Source organism: Lagopus leucura, unplaced genomic scaffold (genome assembly GCF_019238085.1).
Source record: "Lagopus leucura isolate 7727_CA_CO unplaced genomic scaffold, USGS_WTPT01 Super-Scaffold_100024, whole genome shotgun sequence".
NCBI lineage: Eukaryota > Metazoa > Chordata > Aves > Galliformes > Phasianidae > Lagopus > Lagopus leucura.
The window spans coordinates 7,148,062-7,170,945 of NW_024962276.1; the positions used below are offsets into that span (position 1 = coordinate 7,148,062).

Sequence of the window (22,884 nt, forward strand, 5' to 3'; positions counted from 1 at the left end):
TGCACCCCGCTGAGGCGCGACGCCGGTCCGGCCCCGGCCTGGAGCCCCAGCCAGCAGCCGCCGCCATGGCCCAAATATTGCCGATCCGCTTCCAGGAGCACCTCCAGGTAGGAGCCGAGGTGCTTGGGGGGGGAGGTGAGGCGGGCCGCTCCTTTCGGTGGGGCGGGAGCGCGCGGCCGGGCCGCGTTGGTTCGCTCTGAGCTGCGGGCGGCTCCGAAGGGCGCCTTCCGTGCGGGCGAGGCTGGCGCCGTGCCCGGCTGTCACCTGCGGGCGGGAAGGGATGATGGGGGGGGAGGAAGGTGGGGGAAGACGGCCGAGAGCCGCTGGGGCCCGCACGGGGTCGGGGGACGGAGCTGCTTCGGGCTGGAGCCGCGCAAGGAGGGCCGGCCGCAGCCCTCGGCCGTAACGCGGGGTTGGGGCTAGGCGCGTCCTTCGCCTCGAGGAGAGCCGCGCGTTGCGGTAAAAGTACCGCAGGACGCTCTGCGCTGCGGCTGTGGCCGTGCGGGCGCGGCCGTGTCGGCTCTGTGCCGCTCCCCGAGCTCTGGAGCGCTGCCCCGTTTGTCTCGGCACGGAGAAGCCTTCGGTTCTCTCCCGGCGGCCTTGTGAAGGCCTCGGAGCCCAGTCTGCTGCGGGTTGGGGGGGGCGGTGCGGTGCGATGCGATGCGATCTTACACCTGGCGGCAGGGCTGCACCCCGCGCTGCTGCGGCGGTTTGGATCTCGCGTCCTCTGCGGAGGAGCGGCTGTCGGTGGAGGACCCGTGTAATGAAGCCGTGCGGGGTCTCCTGTGAGCGGCTTTTTGCGGCTCTCCCGTAGCCCCGCTGCCCCGGCTGTCACCTTATGTGCGTGCCACGCTTGTAGCTGGCTGTGACTGTGGTAAACGCTGACACAGCAATGGGTTTGCAGGGTTCCGGTGACGTTTCTCTCACCCCAATAAAAATAACTTATTTTCTGGATGCCCTGTTAAAATTTATGATATAAATTCCCATAGCTGTATTGTTGTTAGTGGGTGGTGGGCTCTCCGTAGCATAGCCCACCACTGAGCACAGCCCCTCTCTGTGACAGGAGCAGGACACAGGCTGGTGTTGTGAGCTCCATGTGCGCAGGTGAAACTCAATTCTGTGCAGCCTGGCTCTGCATTGTGGCAGCAGGGCGCTCCTCTGGTGCATTATTAAAGATACAAACGCTGCTTGGGACCCAGTGCTGGGTCTGATGACATGAGTGCAATTACATAACGGGGCTCATCTGCCGCACTCCAGGGGTGCTGATAGGTTTCAGGCCACTGCGATTGCAGGATGTGATCATTTGGGCTAAAGAGTGATTTATTTAACTGTTTATTGCCGTTCCTACTTAACACAGAACGTTGACTTAACCAGTATCTCTTACAACTGCCTGCACGAGCTGGTCTTTTGCAAGACTTGGTGCCCACGCTTCTGAGCCTGCCTACGTGTGACTCTTGCCCGTAATGCTTCAGTTTTTGCAACTGCTGAACTTCCTCATTTCATTTCATTGAAAAACTCAGAGGAAGTTGAGTTTTCAGGGGTGCTGTTTTTGTGCTGAGGCATCTGATTTGCTGTTGGAGTAAACTTGGAGAGTGGGAGCATTGACATTGCTCTGGTTTTGCTGTCCAGAATGGTTTTAGCATGTCAGGCTGTTGGTAGGAATCTCAGAGGACTTCAGTTATAGAATGTCTGGAGCTGTGCCTGACCTACTCCACATAGGGGAATGCCATCTAGGCATTGGGCAACACTTGCAAGTTGTAGCTAATGTTTAACAGAGTAGTAAGGCACCCAAGCAGAGCCTTATTCCTGAAAGGGCAGGTGGTGGATATGAATGGGAAACTTCCCGTCAGGCTGTTATCGGAAGATGATGTGAATTAATCTCAAAGAACGACAATCAGTGCTGCGTGTGATATGCTGATAGCTATCCATGGATCCCCTCCTGCAGGTCGGGGTATGGTCAGGGTGCTGTGTGAAGCTTGTGCTGATCTGCAGCTCCAACCCTGCTGCATTGCATATTGCGCCTCTCAGGGCACACTGGCATGCGCTGTTGCTGCCAGCATCTCGCCAAGGTGATGTTGGAATGAGCAGGGAAGGGCCCCAGAAGCTCTGCACCATTCTGCCTCTGCATGCCGTGTCTCTTGGCTACCCAGGACTTCATGCCTTATACCCACAACTTGAACTGAAGAGTCAGAGCGCTCAAGTGAGATGTGGCTACTTAGCTTCCTAGGTGTAAGGAAGCATTTAAGGCAGCTGTTAAATATAAAATCAAAATGTGTAGTCAGGCTTTGTTTGCCAGGCTTCAGTCCTGCTACGGGGCTTTGAAATGTCAGCAGTTGCAGATGTGTTGGATGTTATCTGTGTATGGTCTGTGGCAGGCGCCTGTCTTGCCGCACTAACATCAACAATATGCTGTGGGGAAACTTTCCTTGGGAACTTGTAGGGAGAAACCTTGGGAGGTTTCTCTGCTATCAGAACTACCGGACTCTGCCATAACATCTCAAAGTGAAAGCCTTTATTTAAAGTAACTATGAGGAAGGAGTCCAATGGGCATGCAGTGGAAGATCAGAGTTCAGTATGTTGAATGATTGCAGATCTGGCTGCTCGCATCCAATGCTTAGTGTTTCCACAAGCTGCTGCTTCTGAGTTTAAGGGATGAAAGAAAAGCCAAACAGTTTGCACAGCGTGGGGAAGTTGTCTGTGCTGAATGAGAAGGAACCAGGCAGGTTAGTAGGTGATGAACTGTGATTTAGCTGAGCTGTACCATCCTGAAATACATAAAAACTGAACTTGGACTGGGCGTGCTGGTGTGACTGAGGACATTAAAAAAAATTTATCTGAAAATGAATATATAAAACACATTCAGAATTATTCTGTAAACCTTTCTAGGCAGTGCAGAAACCCGCCAGCTCATGTTATGTACTTGATGCTGAGGCAGAGCCACCCTTTCTAACTAAGGAGTGTGTTCCTGTGTCTGCCACTGGTGACACAAACCTGGCTGCCCCTTGTGTGGGTCCAGCATTTGGTATTTGTTGGCATTTTAAGAAGATGGGAATGGAAGGCAGCACTGCTGTGCCTACCGCTGTTATGGTGGGGCTTCTCCCTCTGCTTCATGGACGTGAATTCCTAAAGCTTGGAATCTTCTGACAGAGGGTGTAGGGAAAATCCGTAATGAAGAATCCAGACAAGCTGAGTATGTGCGCCGACTAATTGGATAGGAGCAATTAGTTTAGCAGTTGATAAGCTAGGCCTCTCACCAAGCCCCTGCCAGCGGGAAGTGGGGGCAGCAGCCTGCAGGGCTCTGTGCTGGGATGGGGGGATTCCCCATGGGGAGATGGCCACAGCAACAGCTCTGCCCCAGGCTGCAGGGCTTCTAACCCAGACAGTCCTGCAGTGTGTTGGTAGCGGTGGGGGGTGGAGGGTTGCCTCAGGCTACTGAGGGTCAGGCAGAGAATAGGAAGGATGTAGAAGTCTTCAATATGATGGAGGTCTCTTATCTGTTGAAAGCGCGACCTTCCAGTCTGCCTCGAGCTGCAACTCCCACCTTGCAGCAGTAAACATGGGCTGCTTCAGAGCTGTTAGCGTACTGTGGTGCAGCTGTGTGGTCACTACCTCCAACAGATCAGCGTGGACATGAATCTTCTGTGTGACTCAGGTCTGCTTTGCCAAGTTTCATGGATGGAACTAGATTAGTGGCTGAGATGTGGCCGATTGCAGTAGAACCGATGTGACTCACTGCACACCAACGTGCTTTACTTAAACAACAAAACAACCACTAAGAAACCTGCAGGTTTCTCAAAGGGCTGGGAATGCCTCTGCTGATGGTATATCTCAGTGATGTGACTTCCAGCAGCACACAGATAAGGGCTGTCTGGATGGAGACTGCAGCTGCCCGTGCTGCATCCTGTTGGGTGTAAAAGCCGAGGTGGAATGCGTGCTCAGCAGTTCTGCACCCTTCCTTGTAGGCAGAGGGAAACTATTTGACAACTAAGCAAACTGTCACAAGAAAGCCAATGTTCCAGGAAAGGGTCATCAAAGTGACTGTTGTCAGCAGTTTTACTATTCAGTTTGATGTCAAACACGCGTGTGCTACCACAGCTTCCCTGGGTAAGTTACCCATACTTGAGGCATACTGCAGTGAAAAAATCATCTTACTAATCAGGCTTTCGTTTACTTGTTAGAGCCATTCGCTTCTCAACACTGCCCAGATAAATGCCATCATGGAATCTGATGGTTCAGTGCAGCCCACAGTTGACTCAACTCTAACCTGGAGCTAGAGGATTCCTTCAGGACTGAGTCTGCTGAGCAGAACAGATCCTGCTGTCGGTGGCAATCCATCGATGGAGCAGCTCCTACACAGAAGCCTCTCTTTCACTGTGTTTTCAGAGCACTGCTGGAGCTGAGCTCTGCCACAAACGTTAGTGTGTAAAACAGCCTGAACCGGAAACTGGTTGCTCAAGCACTCCAGCAAGTTCTGCTTTTGTATCTGTGTGAAAGCCAAGGAAATGTTTTTCATAGCATAACATAAGAGTGTTTAATGATTCCTCCTTTTTAGACTCGTTCCTGAATTGGTGAAAGCTGATGGACCTGAATGAGTGTTGTGTTAAATGATTGCTTTTATTTTTTTCCCTCAATAATAAGAGAAGAGGAAGAAAAAATCTGCTGTAAAATCCTTTTAGTTGTGAACTATGAAGCTCATCCATGAAATAGTATTGAAATCTTTCTAATAAAAGCCTACTATTATGTTCCCTGGTAGTAAACTTAGTCTCTGTTTACTTAACTTTTAAACTCTTGTGCCTCAGTCAGCTGAACTTTAGCCCATCTGGGGAAGGGAATTACCAGTACTGGGGGAATAAGTCTGTGCTTGAGGAGCTGTGGGCATCGGGTCTGGGTGGAGGCAGGGGAGTTCCTGTAAGCTTTACCAGTGAAGCAGATGGCACTGAGGCTGGTGAAGCTCTGTGTAATCGAGTGCAGAGATTGCCACCAGCAGGGCAAACCCTGTCCTGGTGCTTGATTCATGCACCTGGATCAGTCTGCTGAGGCTCGGAGATGAAGTGTAAGCAAAAGGCCCTTGTGTGCTTGAAGAGCTTGCTAAAGGCCATGCCTCCATCAGAAAGTTTTCCTGGACTTGCTTCAGAACTCCAGTGATAACTCACTTTTCGTTTTTTACCCTTGAAAATCTCAGTAAGTTTAAGAACAACGCATCTTCCATGATTAACCAGGGCTGGATGCCTCAGGTGTGACCCCTAGCAGATGGCAGCTTCATCACAGTTCAGATCTGTTTGTCCTGCAGTATCTACACGACTTTGATCCGATGGTTACGTCTAGACCTCCGTAAGATTTCTGCCATCTGCTCGGACTTGCTGCTTTGGTTTATTCTGCTAACCATGCCCATCTGAATGTGGTGCTGTGAGTCACAGCCAGGAGGAGTGCCTGGTGCTCTCAAACTGCTCTCCTTGAACAAGGAAATGGAGCTCTTGCTGAATGAAGCAGCACTTGTTCAGCTTGCAGCCCTAGAAGGAGGAAGCATTGCATCCTTGTGAGTGTTTTCCAGAAGAAACTGTTAGTTAGGTCTCCAGACCCTCTCTACCTGCAAGGATACGAGCAGGTCATGTGTTCAGGTGCCACTCTTGGGCCTGGAGAATCCTACCAATAATGGTGTGAAATGGAGATGTGAATCAGCTTGCTTAAATCAGTTTTGCTTCTAGTCTTACCAGAGAACCATAGTGAAATAGTGCCCTTTGAGACAAGGGACTTAATGCAGGGTGACTGTAGAATCAAACACAAAGGCTGAATCGTTTTCCAGAAGTACACACACTTCAGCACACCCAAGGAGATAGAGCTGACTTGCTCTGGGCCTCAGAGCTAACTGTGCTGAGATCTGCCATTTCCATCCCCTGGCTGATGCTGCCCATCCATAGCAATGCCTGTAAGCAAAGCTTGCTCTGCTAACTCCGTGCAGTGCAGCTCAGCTGCTCCTCCTATGTGCTGCCTGAGAGCCAGGGCATAGAGAAGTGGAGTAAAACACCCTCTTTATCCGGAGCTGCAAGTAGGCTGAGACAGCCTGTCTGGGGTGTGGTCACCTCCAAGCCTGTGCAAAGCAAGGCTGATAAGGACTTGGCTGTTTCTTCGAATGAGAACAATGCTCTGAAGGAGCCACGTCTCCCTGGGGGATGCCAGGGGGCAGAAGTTCTCATGGCCTCCTTGGGAGCATGAAGTGTTGGGAGGGATGAATGCTCTGGTAGAAAACTGATGCTATGTTTAAGGTGTGTGCTGCAAGCTGGATGTCTGCGTGCAGTATGGAGTAACCAGTTTGGTTTCCCCTATTAAAAATGGAGTACATGTTGTTTCAGTATTGCCGTGGTGATACATTAGTCCAAAAGCACAATGAAGAGGCACCAACTAAACTGCAGTTTGTTGCAAGCTGTGCTAGAATTGTCATTTCACGGTTTACAGAAGCAGACTGGCTCAGCAGAAAAGGAGATGACTTGTGGATATCTTGAGTATTAAGTAAGGCTGTGATGAGCCATTTCTGATTGCAGTAATGTCCATCCTGTTGGTTGGATCTGCTTTCTTGGTGATATACAGCCTCACTGCTAGACAGGACTAGGCTAAATGCTAGACAAGTAGCTTTTTTTAACTCCACGAGGATAAAGATAAAGCTCAGGCACCTCACATGTGGCATTAAGCTTGAAATAGTGATAGATGCCAAGATCAAATGGAGTGAGATAGGGCTCTGGAAGCAAAGCCGATGGCAGTGAGCATTGAAGCTGTGACCCAAGCACTGCGCTGGGAGCTGCCAAGTTCCATGGCCCTTAAACCATCTGAGGGGTTCAAAGCCTGAGCACTTGAAGCAAGTTGCACCAGGCCTTGTAGGCAAGGAATCAAGTGCTTGAGCACTGCAGAGCTTCTTTGGGGAGCCAACTGGGAGTAACTGAGGGTGGGCAAGGAGTCTTACATTGTGCCATTCATGGGATGTGTGCTTTTAGTTGTGTTGTTATGAGAAGGTACAGGAAGGCTTCCTATCTCCTGTATCTTCTGCGGCCTTCACAAAAGCTTTTGATGGTTATGCTGATGTAGTAACTCAATGCTAAACTTCTTTGTTTTTCAGCTCCAAAATCTGGGCATCAACCCAGCAAACATTGGGTTCAGCACTCTGACGATGGAGTCAGACAAATTCATCTGCATAAGAGAGAAAGTAGGAGAACAGGCTCAAGTGGTGATCATTGACATGAATGACCCCAGCAACCCAATTCGAAGACCAATTTCGGCTGACAGTGCTATCATGAACCCTGCCAGTAAAGTCATTGCATTAAAAGGTATGCAAGTCCTGGTAAAGAAAGGTTTGAGGTAGCTGCAGAGCATTCTGTAGTGCTAGTTTATGACTGATTTAATTCTCTCAGGCAGCTTATGTGGGAGGATGCCTTTCCAATTTTCCACAACTTAATGGGAGCTTCGAGTTCAATGCTTTTTTCAGTTATTCTGAAAGTAGCTGGGTAATAATTTTTAGTTAAAGCTTGCTACTATTTTGTTGATCGTCAGGATGAACCTTTCTGCTTTGCAGTCAGAATGCTTACAACGTCAGTGCAGGGAGAGCTGGAAGGAAAGCTCAGGCTTTAGACTAGTTCTGGAGTGATCTTGGAGAGAAGAAAGAGCTGATCTCCTGAGCATACAGGGTCTGTTAACTGAACTTCTCTTTATAGATTGGGAAACAAAGACTGGGGAGGAAAGGAAGTATTCCTGAAGGCCATAGTCTGTCCTTGCTGGAAGAGACTGGTGTACTGATCAGTGCATATTTGTTGTATCTGTCAGAGATAAGAGATGTAAAACTGCCCATGGAAGACTTGTTTAGTCCAGGAAGCACAAGGTCTCCTAACTTGGTATCTCTGGCAATACAGTGAACAAACATGCCCCTGAAGTCTCCAGCAGTGTTGTTTTTTTCCTCCCAAGAGTCTTTGAATGTTCTGTTGCTCTTAAAATGAATGTATTGCTAATTAAAATGTTTAAATGCGCTCAATGTTATGTAAGTTTGACTTTAATACTGTGCTACTGTTTTGTCACAACTTTAATGCTTTCTTGTGTGTGCAGATGGTGAGTTATCTCAATTGACTGTACTAGTTGCTGTCTTGTCTTATGAAAACAGAAAGCAGAATCAAATAGCTCAGGTTTATGGTGGACATGGCTGATTAGGCATGTTAAACAGCTGAAAGCCTAACATTCTGAGGTTTTTCATTCACCATTCTGTGTAATTAAAGTAACTTGTCCTTTTGCCTTTTAGAGCTTGTGTTGGTTGCTAGATTCCTTTCCTTGCACAGTTTGTGTTAGTCTGGTTTGCAGCCAGTAGCTCTGTGTATCCCTATAGTGTGACTTGAGGGCTTTGGTTAATGAGTCTGAATTATGACAGCTGTCTAGCAGCTCGACTTTTCCATGTTATGTTGTGTTATTCTTGAAACAGATGTGGACTTCATTTTGAATGGCACTGACATAGCTCTCCTCATGACCTCTGAGAGACTCAGCATTACCATGGCCTGGATTTGATGTACATAAGTATCACAGGGCTTGTGTAGCTGAAGCTTTTGTCTTCTACCAAGCTCTTTTCCACATCTGTTTGGTCAGCAAATGGCAAATTCAGACCAAAAAGCACATGAACACGTGGTGGTAAAATTAGGAATGCAGTCTGGTTAAAAGTAATAATTAATCACTAAATGATGCTGCCAATATACAATAGCATGGTCTAAAAAAGTCATGATAGATTAACATCACAATGCAGCTCTTCTACTTTTAACCAGTGCTTGAAGTGACAGGTGGAAACTGCAACACCCTGGCTAACAACATGATGTTTTCCAGCTGGAAAAACGCTTCAAATATTTAACATTGAAATGAAGAGCAAAATGAAGGCTCACACGATGACAGATGACGTCACCTTCTGGAAGTGGATCTCCCTGAATACTGTTGCCCTTGTAACGGATAATGCAGTCTACCATTGGAGTATGGAGGGAGAGTCCCAGCCTGTGAAAATGTTTGATCGCCACTCTAGTCTTGCTGGCTGCCAGATCATCAACTACCGTACTGATGCGAAGCAGAAATGGCTGCTGCTAACAGGCATATCTGCACAGGTAATTCAGCTTAGTATGACAAGGTGCTCAGTAACATTAACCTGTGTGAAATTGCTGGGCTGCATCTGATTGTTGTTCTGTCTCATCTAGCAAAACCGTGTTGTGGGAGCAATGCAGCTCTATTCTGTAGACAGAAAAGTTTCACAGCCGATCGAGGGGCATGCAGCTAGCTTTGCACAGTTCAAGATGGAAGGAAATGCTGAAGAATCCACTCTCTTCTGTTTTGCAGTAAGAGGGCAAGCTGGGGGTAAGGTAAGACTTAGTTCTGCTTGCTGTAGTCTTCAGTGACCGATCCTGATCACCTGCTGTCAGGAAACAAAGTGGCTTAATAGACCAGGTTGCCATAAAGAAAAAAGTGAAGTACTATCTGTTAGTCTGGATGCTGCTTCTGTAGTGTGTATGAAAACTGGGGCATGAATAGTTTCACAGCAGGACTACCTGATGTGGAAGCCTGTTTCCAGTCATGAAGTGGAAGTGAAGGTGGCGTGTTGTGACTGCAAACTAGTTACCAGCTTGAAGGACGTGACTCCCAGTTTCACAAGTAAAGCTGAAGTGAAAAGCTGTCGTAATCTCTGTGCTGATTCCCAGTATCAGACTTAACTTCCAAATTACTGGATGAAGAAAATGAAACAGTGATGTTGCCACAGTCTAATGCCAACACCAGAGCTATATGAACTACTGTAAGTGAAAGCTGAAACAAAGTAAAACTAAAGCTATGTTCAGAGAAACATTTTCAGAGCTGTCTCTGTAGAATGTGAGCCAAGTTGAAAGACTGCAATAAAAAGTGACCTAAGAGAACTTTAAGCTTCTAAGTAGCTAGAAATAACTCAAGATTTGAGTGGAGACAGGACAAGGGGAAATGGCCAGAAACTGAAGCATAGGAAGTTCCGCACAAACATGCGTAAGAAATTCTTTACAGTGAGGGTGATGGAGCACTGGAACAGGCTGCCCAGGGAGGTGGTGGAGTCTCCTTCTCTGGAGATGTTCAAGACCTGCCTGGATGCCTACCTGTGCTACCTGGTGTAGGGAACCTGCTTTGGCAGGGGGGTTGGACTCGATGATCTCAGGAGGTCCCTTCCAACCCCTACAATTCTGTGATTCTGTGAAGATCATGCTCAAGTCATTTTTGTTATGTAGGGAGCGTGAGTACAATATGCTACACCTTACACCTGTGCAAATATTCAGGAAGACTGGTTTAGCTCTTCTGCTTGCATAAGCTTTGGATTTAGGCTTGGCAGCAAAAGAGTTGCCATATCTTTATTGTTAAATCTCTTGTTACATGTGTTACATGGTAACTAACAAACTAATCTTACCTACTACACAGTTGCACATCATCGAGGTTGGCACACCACCAACTGGGAATCAGCCGTTCCCAAAGAAAGCAGTGGATGTCTTCTTTCCTCCTGAAGCACAGAATGACTTTCCTGTTGCAATGCAGGTATGATAGCCATACACAGGAACCAATCTGCAGCTTCTCTTGGTGGGTATGACTGAGTAGTAGGGCACTGGGAGCCAGGTGATCAATATAAACCTGAACTTAACTAGTGTGATTTCTACTTCTGCTTTGGTAGTGCTGAAATCAAAATGGGGACTTAAGCAGTGTGTGAAGATGGTTCATTCTTATTTATAGAACAAATATCCATGTATATTGAACAGACTTCTGAGCTATTAAAGCCTTAGTCTACTGTGAGAGTACTCAAGTATTCAGTAAAGATGTAGCAGCACTTTTAGTTCTTTTGAAGTGATGTAATTATCTGACTCTCAAAAGCATCCAATCATTTTATTCAATACCAAAATTGATTTAATCTATTCCTGTCTTGCAGATCAGTGACAAGCATGATGTGGTGTTTCTGATAACAAAATATGGCTATATTCACTTGTATGACCTGGAAACTGGCACCTGTATTTACATGAACAGAATCAGTGGAGAGACCATATTTGTTACTGCACAGCATGAAGCAACAGCTGGAATTATAGGAGTAAACAGGAAGGGACAAGTAAGGAATGGAAACCACTTGCTTAGGCAATCCCAGTGAACTTTAATGATAAGGCTACAGAGTTCATATTGGTACTTAAGTCTTCACAAATGAATGAGACAGAAATCAGAGGGAGGAGTATGGTAATATCAGTTATCTGAACGTTAGTGCAGCTTGTCTGTCTAATAGTTTTTTTACAACTCAGGTTCTCATTGCATAATTATAAATAAGTATTTTTAATGGCAATCAGTGGATCTAAGCACCATCCTACTGTGAAGATAGAACGAGATATACTTCCTTTAAGGTAGATGTTGCCTTATTACAGAGCACAAGTTAAGGCAGTCTTTATACACTAACTTGAAATTCTTCATTCAGGGCATTTCATTTCTGATCATGTTGTGAGCCCCAGTGAAAACATGCTAACGTGTCTCCATAAGTATCTAATTTGGTTGAACAGTCTGCTGACATGCAGCTATGTCTCAGGACTGAACTATCTCACCTGTTGTTGCTTGTGTTAGTAATACTGAGCAGATTTGTTCCTGTTTCACCCTCTAGGACTGGTTACTTAAGATGCTGAGTGCACGTTACACAATTGTGATACTTAGATCTCTGTTATTTCTGACTTTTATAAACAGTTCAGACAGACTGTTACTCGTCTCCCTTGTGCAGTAAGTGGTTAAATAGAGGTTCTTTCCAGCTAGAGGTATGTTTCTCAAATAATGGCAAAGCTTTGCCATTATCAAGGGATGGAAAAGCTTTCCATGTATGCTATAGCTTTTGTTTTAGAGATGAACTTAGCAGTTGGCTTTCTTCTTACATTTGAACTGACTGGGAGCTTTCCTTGATAATTTATTCAGGTGTTATCAGTCTGTGTGGAAGAAGAGAATATTATTCCCTACATTACAAACGTGCTGCAGAATCCTGACCTAGCTTTACGAATGGCTGTCCGCAACAACCTGGCCGGAGCTGAGGAACTTTTTGCCAGAAAATTCAATGCACTGTTTGCACAAGGGAACTATTCGGAGGCAGCAAAAGTGGCAGCTAATGCCCCAAAGGTAATGGTTGAGCATCCAGAATGGTCCTGGTCTCTGCTGGCTTAAGCTTTGTACTTCAGGAAGGTTCACTGGACTTCATTAGTGGCTACGTTAATCCTGCTGTCCTATCATAGTGCTTCTTAATATACCTATGAAGAACCTGTACGTGGTGTTCTGACAGTACTTGTATGCCAGAAGGTTCTAAAGCTGGGATAGAACCCGCAGAGAGAGAGGAATAATTGAGGTAATGTCTCTGTGGCTTAATGTTTCTAATATTTACTTTAGTCCCCCCAGTGATAGGAAAAGTCTCTGAAAGGACAGCCTCTAGCAGGGGCCATACCTGTAAATAGGGTAAAAAAGGGTGACTAAGAGCAAAGAGTATTTAGCATGCTAAATTCAGATGAGAGGAAACTGGTTGCAAGGAGAAGAATGTCTTAATGCTATAGGACTGTCCTCTGAACTTAAGTCGAGTATCAGTAGCAATACATATTTAATAGGTCATTGTTGCACGCCTTCTGTCAAAACATCTCCAATGCAGTGTTCAGCCATACTGCTTCTGGCAATTTTTCTGGGATGGAAAAAGGTAATGTTGCCATAGTAAGCATTTCTAACTTCAGCTTTCTGGAGGAACTCTTGCCAAGCCACAATAGCAGAACAGAGAACTGAAATGCATCTCTATTTCTGGCAGGGAATTCTGCGTACTCCAGACACCATACGCCGTTTCCAGAGTGTTCCAGCACAACCAGGACAGACTTCCCCTTTACTCCAGTATTTTGGTATTCTGCTTGACCAAGGGCAACTGAATAAGTATGAGTCTCTGGAACTTTGCAGACCGGTGCTTCAGCAGGGACGCAAGCAACTTCTGGAAAAATGGTTAAAAGAAGATAAGGTATTTTTGGGGTGGATATTTGTAAAGACTTGAAGGGACATAACTGCCTAAAAATGCCTTTTTTTTGAGAGGAAAACTCAGCTGGGCAGCTCTTCAGTGCACTAGAGTCATCAAATGGCTGAGATGAGATGAATACCTATCATTTTTCTTCCAAGATGATGCTATCAATATGATTCTTGGTGCTTTCTTGTTTGTTTAATAAACAAGAAGAAAAATAAGGAAGAAGATAATAATGCACTTTAGTGTAACACAGTCAGGGTTGACTTACTGTATTTATTTTTAACAGCTGGAGTGCTCAGAGGAGCTGGGAGACCTTGTGAAATCTGTAGACCCTACACTAGCACTTAGTGTCTATCTGAGAGCCAATGTTCCAAACAAAGTCATCCAGTGTTTTGCTGAAACAGGACAAGTCCAGAAGATTGTTTTGTATGCTAAGAAGGTAAGAGGAAACTTGAGTGCTATATCCATTCTCTGTTTAAGAATAATTGGTATTTTAAATTCTATGTGATACCTACTTAGATCTAAGGTTCTGTTGTTATTAATTACTCCTGGACTTCATACGTGCATCCTCTTGTACTTCCCTATGTAGCCTCCTCCAAATGAGGAAATTGTGACTGCGTTGTGTAAGCTGCTGACAGAGGCTCTTACTGAGCTCTGTATGTAACAAAGCTTGCTCTCTTGCTGAATTACTACTTTTCACTATCTCTTCAGGTTGGGTATACTCCAGACTGGATTTTCTTGCTGAGGAACGTAATGAGAATCAGCCCTGATCAAGGACAGCAGTTTGCCCAAATGCTTGTTCAAGATGAAGAGCCTCTTGCAGACATAACACAAGTAAATAATTTTACTGCTATGAAATGTTAACTCTTGAGTCCTTAAATTGGTAAAAGGAGCTATATTACATACAGTTCAAAATCTTTCCCTAATGGTATGTTGGGTTCACTTCACTGGGGCAATGCCATTTCTTGCTTAGTTTTAAGAATATAAGTGGCAGTTTAATGCAGTAGAAGCTGCAATGGATGTTCCTTTGTCTAAGTGTGTTTCCAGGTTCAAATTAAAAGCCTGCTTTTTCTTTTTCTTGCAGATTGTGGATGTTTTTATGGAATATAACTTAATTCAGCAATGTACAGCCTTCTTACTGGATGCACTGAAGAATAATCGCCCCTCAGAGGGTCCCCTGCAAACACGTTTACTTGAGATGAACCTCATGCATGCACCCCAGGTATGCTTTGAGAGTTATGCTGGATCAGGCTTGTCTGTAGCTGGGCTAGCCACTAGTTTTTGTGGTCTGTATCAAATGGCACTGATAAACAAGTAAAATTATGAAAGCATCTCTGCTTTAACTGTAAAATTATAATTTTTTTTTTCTTAATAAGTACTTCAAACCCCTAAGATAGTTTCTCTTCAGATTATTTCTTGATAGAATTTCTGTGTGTTGCTGTTTATATGGAGCTAAGCAATGATTTGTGGCAGTAGCAACTGATCGTTATTACTTCTAGGTTGCAGATGCTATCCTGGGAAACCAGATGTTTACTCATTATGATCGGGCTCACATAGCTCAGCTGTGTGAGAAAGCTGGCTTGCTGCAGAGAGCACTCGAACACTTCACAGACTTGTATGACATCAAGCGTGCAGTAGTTCACACTCATCTTCTCAATCCTGAGGTATGAAATCAAATATCCTGAATCTAGTAAAAGCCAGGCCATTAATAATTTCTTTCAACGCTGATTTCAGCTTGTACAGTGTTTTACTTGGTTCTGAAATGGCTGATGTGTTTCTGCAGTGGCTAGTGAACTACTTTGGCTCCTTGTCAGTAGAAGATTCTCTGGAGTGTCTGCGTGCTATGTTGTCTGCCAACATCCGCCAGAACCTGCAGATCTGTGTGCAGGTAGCTTCAAAATACCACGAACAGCTGTCAACACAGTCACTTATTGAGCTGTTTGAGTCCTTCAAGAGCTTTGAAGGTGAGTTCATGCTCCTGTCTCTAGCAAAAGGAATTAGTGCTCACCTTTGTACAAGTGTATATGAAGGGCTGTCTTACCTGTTGAAAGCCATATTTAGCTTAAGAACCTCTTTCTCAAAACTATCTTGAAACCTGACCTAAAGCTTAAAGCTCCTCTTTCAAGTTGCCACCAACACTCAGTGTTGCATATCTTGATGGTCTGGAATATTTCAGTTCTTTTGAATGCTACCAGAAAGCTTTGAGCTGTGGGCAGCCTAAAAAGTCAAGTATTGCAATTGAAGAAACTGCTAGCGTTCTTCCTTTGTCCAAAATGCTCACCATAAATTTGTGTAGCCTTTGTAAACTTCTGCAGTGATCCAATTTCGGGTTTTCTTGTAATCAAAACTAGGCAGACTTTCTCAGAATCTAGTATTTCTCCAATCAAATACTAGCAAAATAACATGTTGATTGTTTCCTTCAAGGTTTGTTTTATTTCCTGGGCTCCATTGTAAACTTTAGCCAGGATCCAGATGTGCACTTCAAATATATTCAAGCTGCATGCAAGACAGGACAGATTAAAGAAGTAGAAAGAATCTGCAGGGAAAGCAACTGCTATGACCCAGAACGTGTTAAAAACTTCCTCAAGGTAACATTTGGATAGGGGTGGATTGCCTTGAATTGTTTGGGGTTCTGATAAAAACATTGTCTGTATTGCTAACAAAATAAGGCAGCTTTGTGAAAGCAAGTCTTCTCCTTTGGAAACTTGAGCCAAGTGAACTGTGGTTTAGCTCTGCTGGGATATGCCAGTCAGTGTAAATCCATGATAACTGACCATTCCTGCTGGGATTCAGAGCATTTCTGACATAGCTCAGAAGAGTGAAAAAAGACAGTGCACTCAAGTTCAGATTCTATAGCCTATGATCAGTACTGAGCTCATTGATGAATGTAACTTCGTTGGAAATAGTAGAAGCAGTGTGGGAGGGGAAAACTTTATCTGGGAACATTTCCTGCCTTCGTGTTTGTCAGTTACATAGTATAGTCTTAGATTTTGCTGATCGTATCTGAAGATGGCAAAACTCATTTGAAATGAGAATTCTCTGTAAAAGAAAAACAAAACAAACTGGTTTCACTGAGGTGTAAGGTATGTAAATTGATCAAGCCAGCTAAGTTAAGTTATCGAGCTGTCAAATTCCTGATGAAAGCTATTGTTTTTTGTGCTGTTCCGTGTCTGGAATGTGCAGGACATGTACCAGGTAAATCTCTCAGTACAGGCCTCCCTGTGTAAACTCCTTAACTATGATTTGTACATGTAGGATTATATTCTGGGATGTGCATGTTCAAATAAGTGATCTGAAATGCATGTCTGGACTAGTGTCCAGCACATAGGCAAGCTTTAGTGCTGTAACTGTTGTAATCTGATGCTTGGAATGGTTTTAGCTATCTTAATCTGGTTAACAATTTTAGTACTAGTTTGATTCTTACTGTTCTCTAAATCCATTGCTGCAAGGTATCACAGGACACGTGACGCTTGAAGTCAATTCTGTTTGTAAGCTTTCTGTTCTGGTCTACAACTCAAGTCTTGGTTAAATTCCTTTTGAAATCCCAGAGTGCTAATCCTGCACACTGAACATCAGTGGCAACTAAAAATGCTACTTAGAGCTTAGACTTACAATAGCTGTACTGTGTTGTAAAACTTCATAGATCTTGCCATGCAAAGAACCACGATTAACCTTCAGAAGGCTTCTTGCTGTATGCCCTGATAGGGGCGTGAGTACTCTCTTATGCTGCATATTGCAAACATGAAGTTGAGTGATACACTGTTGTTTGATCAACCATTGAATTTTGAACTTTCAAGTTCAATTGTATTTGTCTGCTAAAGTCTGAGAACAAAACCAAATAATGGAAGTTCTTCTCCTTGTAGGAAGCTAAACTCACTGACCAGCTACCGCTCATCATTGTGTGTGATCGCTTCGACTTTGTCCACGACTTGGTGCTGTACTTATATAGAAATAATCTCCAAAAATATATTGAGATTTATGTACAGAAGGTAAGCTGCAACTGGTCACTTGGCTTTAGTGAGTCAAACTGATCAACCTTTCTAGTACTGTGTCTGACCATAAGCATAATGTTTGCAGTTATTTGGCAAAAAGTCTCATACTTGAGTGATGTCTAAGTATCTACTAATGGCCTTTGACAAGCTAACCCTTATGGGAGTCATATCTTTTATTCTCCAGTCAAATTGAGCAGTAACCCTGGTAATAAAACCTCATAAAGAAGGAAGGCTTGGTAGAATAGCTATGGGTTTCTTAAGATGGTTTTAACTTCCAGCTTTGGGGCAGAGAGAGGGCAGGCAATTCTCCTGCACAGTTTCCTTCAGGGACAAATTAGTTTGCTCAGCAGCTCTTCCTGTGGGGAGTGAGCACTAGTGAGCCACTGGCTGTTACGACTGGAGAATTGATATGTTTTTTTTCCTGTGTTCAGAACTCGGGAGATGGGAGAAAAGGGCAAGAAGGTGAGGTCACTCTGAGTGAAGTACCCTTTATGTGGTATTTATGTGGTATTCTGGGGAGAAGTATTGAACCTGGATAGTATAGTACAGTATACCTGTGCTGCATGACAACGTGCTGACTTCTTAAAATGATCCTATTTAGGTGAATCCAAGCCGCCTGCCTGTTGTTATTGGAGGACTGCTTGATGTGGATTGCTCTGAAGATGTGATAAAGAACCTTATCCTTGTAGTGAGAGGCCAGTTTTCAACTGATGAACTTGTTGCAGAGGTTGAGAAAAGAAACAGGTATTAAATTTCTGCAAGTCTCCTAATACTGCTAGACTGCTAATGGTTATACTGTTCATTCATCCGTGCATGTCCTCATTAAGGAACTAAATCTGGTAATGACAGCCAGAAGTTGTCTTTGGGTGAGAAAGCAGCAGCAGTCTGCTTTAATTCTTGGCTGATGTGAGGACCTTCATTAAGTAGCCTTCAGTAGTGAAACAGAATCTAAGCCAAAATGGAGTACTGAAACTCTGGTTTAATTACTGACTTCTTCATACACTAAAGCTGACTTTCACAGTGAAGAAACCATACAAGTGGTTACTTACTCAACCTTTAATGTGAGAAAACCCACCTTTCTTCTAGGCTGAAACTACTTCTGCCCTGGCTGGAGGCAAGAATTCATGAGGGTTGTGAAGAGCCTGCAACACACAATGCATTGGCCAAAATATACATTGATAGCAACAACAACCCAGAAAGATTTTTGCGTGAGAATCCTTACTATGATAGCCGAGTTGTTGGCAAGTACTGTGAGAAGAGGGACCCGCACCTGGCCTGCGTGGCTTATGAGCGTGGACAGTGTGATTTGGAGCTGATCAATGTACGTATGGCCAAACAGTGGACTTGTGGCTCAAGTGCTAGCAGGAATATCACGGGGATGAGTACTTTGGGCTTATGGCTGACAACAGCATTTACTTCCTAAAAAGCACTAAGCTAGAACCTGCTCACTTGCAACAGAATGGTAGCTGTTTGGTTGGCCCTCTGCATACGAATGAGAAATGGGACTTTCCCCTGGAGATTCTAGAATGGGGGGCTAGTGGTAGTATCAAAGCCTGAGATTTCTAGCCTGCATCTCAGGGGAGCTGATTTGATGTTGCAGTACAATTAGTTTGTCGGCTAGTAGTAGGTTTACATGGTTGTGGCCTCATTCTAAAAAGCCTTTGCCTTTCACTAGGTGTGCAATGAGAACTCTCTCTTCAAAAGCCTTTCCCGCTACTTAGTTCGCCGTAAAGACCCTGAGCTGTGGGCCAGTGTGCTGCTGGAAAGCAACCCGTACAGAAGACCACTAATTGACCAGGTATAACAGCTGCAGTGCTAAAAGCCTTTACTGTCCTAACCTGACTTGCTTGCACCTGACTCACCTGACCTGTCAATGACTCTGCCCACAGGTTGTACAGACTGCATTGTCAGAGACCCAGGATCCTGAGGAGGTGTCTGTTACTGTGAAGGCCTTCATGACTGCAGATCTTCCCAATGAGCTTATTGAACTGTTGGAGAAAATAGTTCTTGATAACTCCGTATTCAGTGAGCACAGGTGTGTCATGTCAAAACTGGGTCACAAGAAACTTGAATTTATACCTGATGTGAGCGTTGAACTGCTGTAACGTGGAACAGCAAGCAATCTAGGAACTTCTCCAGAAGAGAGGGTGAATCTCTTGTTCTTTACTTGATTTATAGTAGTATTTTCTTTCTCTGTGTAGGAACCTGCAGAACCTGCTGATTCTCACAGCTATTAAGGCTGATCGCACCCGTGTCATGGAATACATCAACCGCCTGGATAACTATGATGCTCCAGACATAGCCAATATAGCTATCAGCAATGAGCTGTTTGAGGAGGCGTTTGCCATCTTCAGGAAGTTTGATGTGAACACATCAGCTGTACAGGTATCCTAAAATCTGTCCATGATAACTGTGACATGTGCATCCTCACGTGAGGATTTTGTTGTTAACTTGTGACTTTGGTAGTTAATACCAGTTAGCACCAAAAGCTGCTCTGTGTCATGTCCTGTGAAGTAGAACCACTATTTGGTGTGTATCCAATCCTGTAGTGAGGGAAACTTCTTAAGCATAAAATCTTAGTACTGTGTGCATTGTGTAGTGTTGTCTGTTTTTTAAAAGCAACTGTGGATTCACTGAAGAGCTGTAATATGAAACATGTATCTTAGTATCTTGTAAAACTTAATAGACAGTGACTGATCATGGTAACCCTCTCTGTAGGTATTAATAGAGCACATTGGAAACCTGGATCGTGCATACGAATTTGCTGAGCGCTGTAATGAGCCTGCTGTGTGGAGTCAGCTGGCTAAAGCACAGCTTCAGAAAGGGATGGTAAAGGAAGCAATTGATTCATACATTAAAGCAGATGATCCTTCCTCATACATGGAAGTTGTTCAAGCTGCCAATGCCAGTGGTATGATGAAGTTTTATATAATATCTTGCTGTTGATCTTGTTTATTTTTTTTTGTTTGTTTGTTTGTTTTTGTTTTTCAGGCTTCTGTCAGAGCAGTTGCTTCTAAGGAGGTCTTTGCATGCAGTTAATACCAGAATTCACTCAGTTGGGCATGTCATAAAGTGACCTTATCTAATGTAGCACATGCAGTATAAAGGCTGGCCTTAATTGTTGGGGAATGTCTATTGAACTATTTATGGAAAACTAGATTGAGGTGGTAGTATAACTAAAGCACCAGTGATCTCAGTGGTGAGAAGTAAACATTCTGAACTCTGTTTGATAGGAAACTGGGAAGAACTGGTGAAATATCTTCAGATGGCACGCAAGAAGGCCCGGGAATCATATGTGGAAACAGAATTAATCTTTGCTCTTGCTAAAACAAACCGTCTGGCAGAGCTAGAAGAATTTATCAATGGACCCAACAATGCACATATCCAGCAAGTGAGTGAGACTGATTTTCAGTTGTGCTGTGTCAGCAGTGGGGGTTGTTATAAAGTGGCATTGGATCTTCTATCTCTTTGGATATGTAGGTCTTGAACCTTAAAGGCATTTCCATTTTGATAATGGCTTGAATGCTACGTATTTTAAGTCTGACTGAACAGCTCTTATAACTCGGTTATGCTCTCCTGCAGGTTGGTGATCGCTGTTATGATGAAAAGATGTATGAAGCTGCTAAGCTGTTGTATAACAATGTGTCCAACTTTGGCCGTTTAGCCTCAACTTTAGTTCACCTAGGGGAATACCAGGCAGCTGTGGATGGTGCTCGGAAAGCAAACAGTACTCGCACATGGAAAGAGGTAAACTTACTGCTTGATTAAGTTAAAGAACTCCAAAGCTCTAGCCTCTTCAGAGGCTTTCTACAAGCTATAACACAATTGTTCTTTCCAGGTCTGCTTTGCTTGTGTTGATGGAAAAGAATTCCGCCTGGCCCAGATGTGTGGACTTCATATTGTAGTGCATGCAGATGAGTTGGAAGAGCTTATCAATTATTACCAGGTAATTAAGCCGACTGCTATTGTACAATCAAAGACTGCGTTGCCAGTAGAGTAAAGCTGACAGTCAGTGAGATTTGTTCCTAATGTGAAACATCTCTAACTGTGTTTTTTAGGATCGTGGCTACTTTGAAGAGCTGATAACTATGTTGGAAGCAGCACTTGGACTTGAGCGAGCACACATGGGGATGTTTACAGAGTTAGCAATTCTTTACTCCAAGTTCAAACCACAGAAGATGAGGGAGCACCTGGAACTGTTCTGGTCCAGAGTCAACATCCCCAAGGTGAGACACCTCAGAGTTGTTAAACCTGAAACTTAAAACACATCTTCAGGATTGTGTGTCCCCTAGCTTTTGCAATAGCGACACTTGAGTAGTGTTGGATGCTGATAGCAATATATGTATATATTGATTGGAATTTCTAAAATGCTCTTTGCTTAGGTTCTGAGAGCTGCAGAACAAGCCCATCTGTGGGCTGAATTGGTGTTCTTGTATGATAAGTATGAAGAATATGATAATGCCATAATCACAATGATGAATCACCCAACAGATGCTTGGAAAGAAGGACAATTCAAAGATATCATAACTAAGGTATTACTTTCCTAGTGGAAGGAGGTAAACTTTTAAACTTTATGTGCACTTCCATTCTTCACCTGTAGTCTGTTTAACATTGAAAGTTCTTGGTACTGCCACATAATTTCAAAAGAAGACAACTACAGTAACTAAGACAACTTCTAGAGACAGTCTTGCATTTGTGGCTTGGTTGTGCTGGAATGTCTTAAGGTTATGTCCATAATTCATTTGGATTCCTTTACAATCAAGATTCTGCTCTTAATGTATGTCCTTGTTCATTTCTAGGTGGCCAATGTGGAGCTGTACTACAAAGCAGTTCAATTCTATTTGGAATTCAAACCTCTGTTGCTCAATGATCTGCTGATGGTGTTGTCCCCTCGACTTGACCATACTCGTGCTGTTACCTTCTTCACAAAGGTAAATTTTCTACTGTTCAGATCAAAAATAAGTTGCAATTGGAAAAGCATTTAGGTATAGTAGCATTTCAAAACGTTCTGGTACTTCACTGCCTCTCAGGGAGAATTCTAGGGGGTGTCTGGAAAGAGTTACTGTGACTTAAGTTGGTCTGTCTGCTTCCTTGAAGGTTAAACAGTTACCCCTGGTTAAACCTTACTTGCGCTCTGTTCAAAATCACAACAACAAATCAGTGAATGAGTCCCTGAACAACCTCTTCATTATTGAAGAAGACTACCAGGTATGTATTGTCTAGAAAGGGTAGCTGCTGAAACAGAAATGGATTTGTGTTATGTGTGATCCAAAACAGAAGGATCTACTTGTGAACTTCAGATGAAGTTCTAGCTGGCTTCTGTGTCAGTATTAACCTTAACCTAGTGTTCTGAGTCTGTCTTTAATGTTTAGAAACACAGGTTTGTCTTGTTTTCAGTCGGTTTGGCCTGCTTGCTGTTAACCTACATTCCTTAAGTGAATGTGTTCTCTGTGGCTTCAAGCAGGGTTAGCTGAGGCTAGGGAAGGATTAAGTGAAGAACTGTCAGTGACTTCTTGGGAGCTTTCTGGGTTGTTCCTGCTGAGGAGAGTGGCAGATTCCTACCTTGAGTGTTACAGATCTAGCCTTTATTTTAAGAAAACAATGGATGCTAAAGAAAGAATTTGAAGAAAGGTCAAACAGTTATGTCTAGCTTTTGTACTGTTTGTAGGCTGTACAGTAGATATTCAGTCTCTTAACCTCAACAATCACTGCTGAAACGTATAAACTGGAACACTCTGAACTCCATATGTGTCCTATGCTAGCTTGACCAAAAAATATAGATCTTTCTGCAGGTCTAGTTAGAATACCTGATCTTCTTAGAATTACAAATATAGAACAAAGATGCAGTTATTTTCCATACATCTTAGAGGATGCAATTGT

General features: G+C 44.0%; 1 protein-coding gene across 3 annotated transcripts in view; it reads left to right on the top strand.

The window, feature by feature from the left end:
- The window catches only part of CLTC (clathrin heavy chain), a 29,460-nt gene continuing 6,576 nt past the window's right edge, over nt 1–22,884 (top strand). For 2 of the 3 annotated variants that reach the window (XM_042879470.1, XM_042879471.1), the window contains exons 1-28: nt 1–107; nt 7,109–7,316; nt 8,845–9,113; nt 9,204–9,365; nt 10,438–10,551; nt 10,937–11,110; nt 11,947–12,144; nt 12,812–13,012; nt 13,299–13,451; nt 13,724–13,846; nt 14,097–14,234; nt 14,512–14,676; nt 14,796–14,976; nt 15,437–15,600; nt 16,876–17,001; nt 17,606–17,748; nt 18,091–18,325; nt 18,680–18,802; nt 18,894–19,039; nt 19,206–19,389; nt 19,723–19,915; nt 20,238–20,395; nt 20,587–20,751; nt 20,843–20,950; nt 21,063–21,230; nt 21,387–21,536; nt 21,804–21,935; nt 22,102–22,212. In XM_042879470.1, the coding sequence (XP_042735404.1) occupies nt 66–107; nt 7,109–7,316; nt 8,845–9,113; nt 9,204–9,365; nt 10,438–10,551; nt 10,937–11,110; nt 11,947–12,144; nt 12,812–13,012; nt 13,299–13,451; nt 13,724–13,846; nt 14,097–14,234; nt 14,512–14,676; nt 14,796–14,976; nt 15,437–15,600; nt 16,876–17,001; nt 17,606–17,748; nt 18,091–18,325; nt 18,680–18,802; nt 18,894–19,039; nt 19,206–19,389; nt 19,723–19,915; nt 20,238–20,395; nt 20,587–20,751; nt 20,843–20,950; nt 21,063–21,230; nt 21,387–21,536; nt 21,804–21,935; nt 22,102–22,212 (4,434 nt within the window). In that variant the 5' untranslated portion in view covers nt 1–65. Of the gene's footprint in view, nt 108–7,108; nt 7,317–8,844; nt 9,114–9,203; nt 9,366–9,689; nt 9,794–10,437; nt 10,552–10,936; nt 11,111–11,946; nt 12,145–12,811; nt 13,013–13,298; nt 13,452–13,723; nt 13,847–14,096; nt 14,235–14,511; nt 14,677–14,795; nt 14,977–15,436; nt 15,601–16,875; nt 17,002–17,605; nt 17,749–18,090; nt 18,326–18,679; nt 18,803–18,893; nt 19,040–19,205; nt 19,390–19,722; nt 19,916–20,237; nt 20,396–20,586; nt 20,752–20,842; nt 20,951–21,062; nt 21,231–21,386; nt 21,537–21,803; nt 21,936–22,101; nt 22,213–22,884 lie in introns of those variants that run through there. The other variant, XM_042879472.1, reaches the window with a different exon arrangement.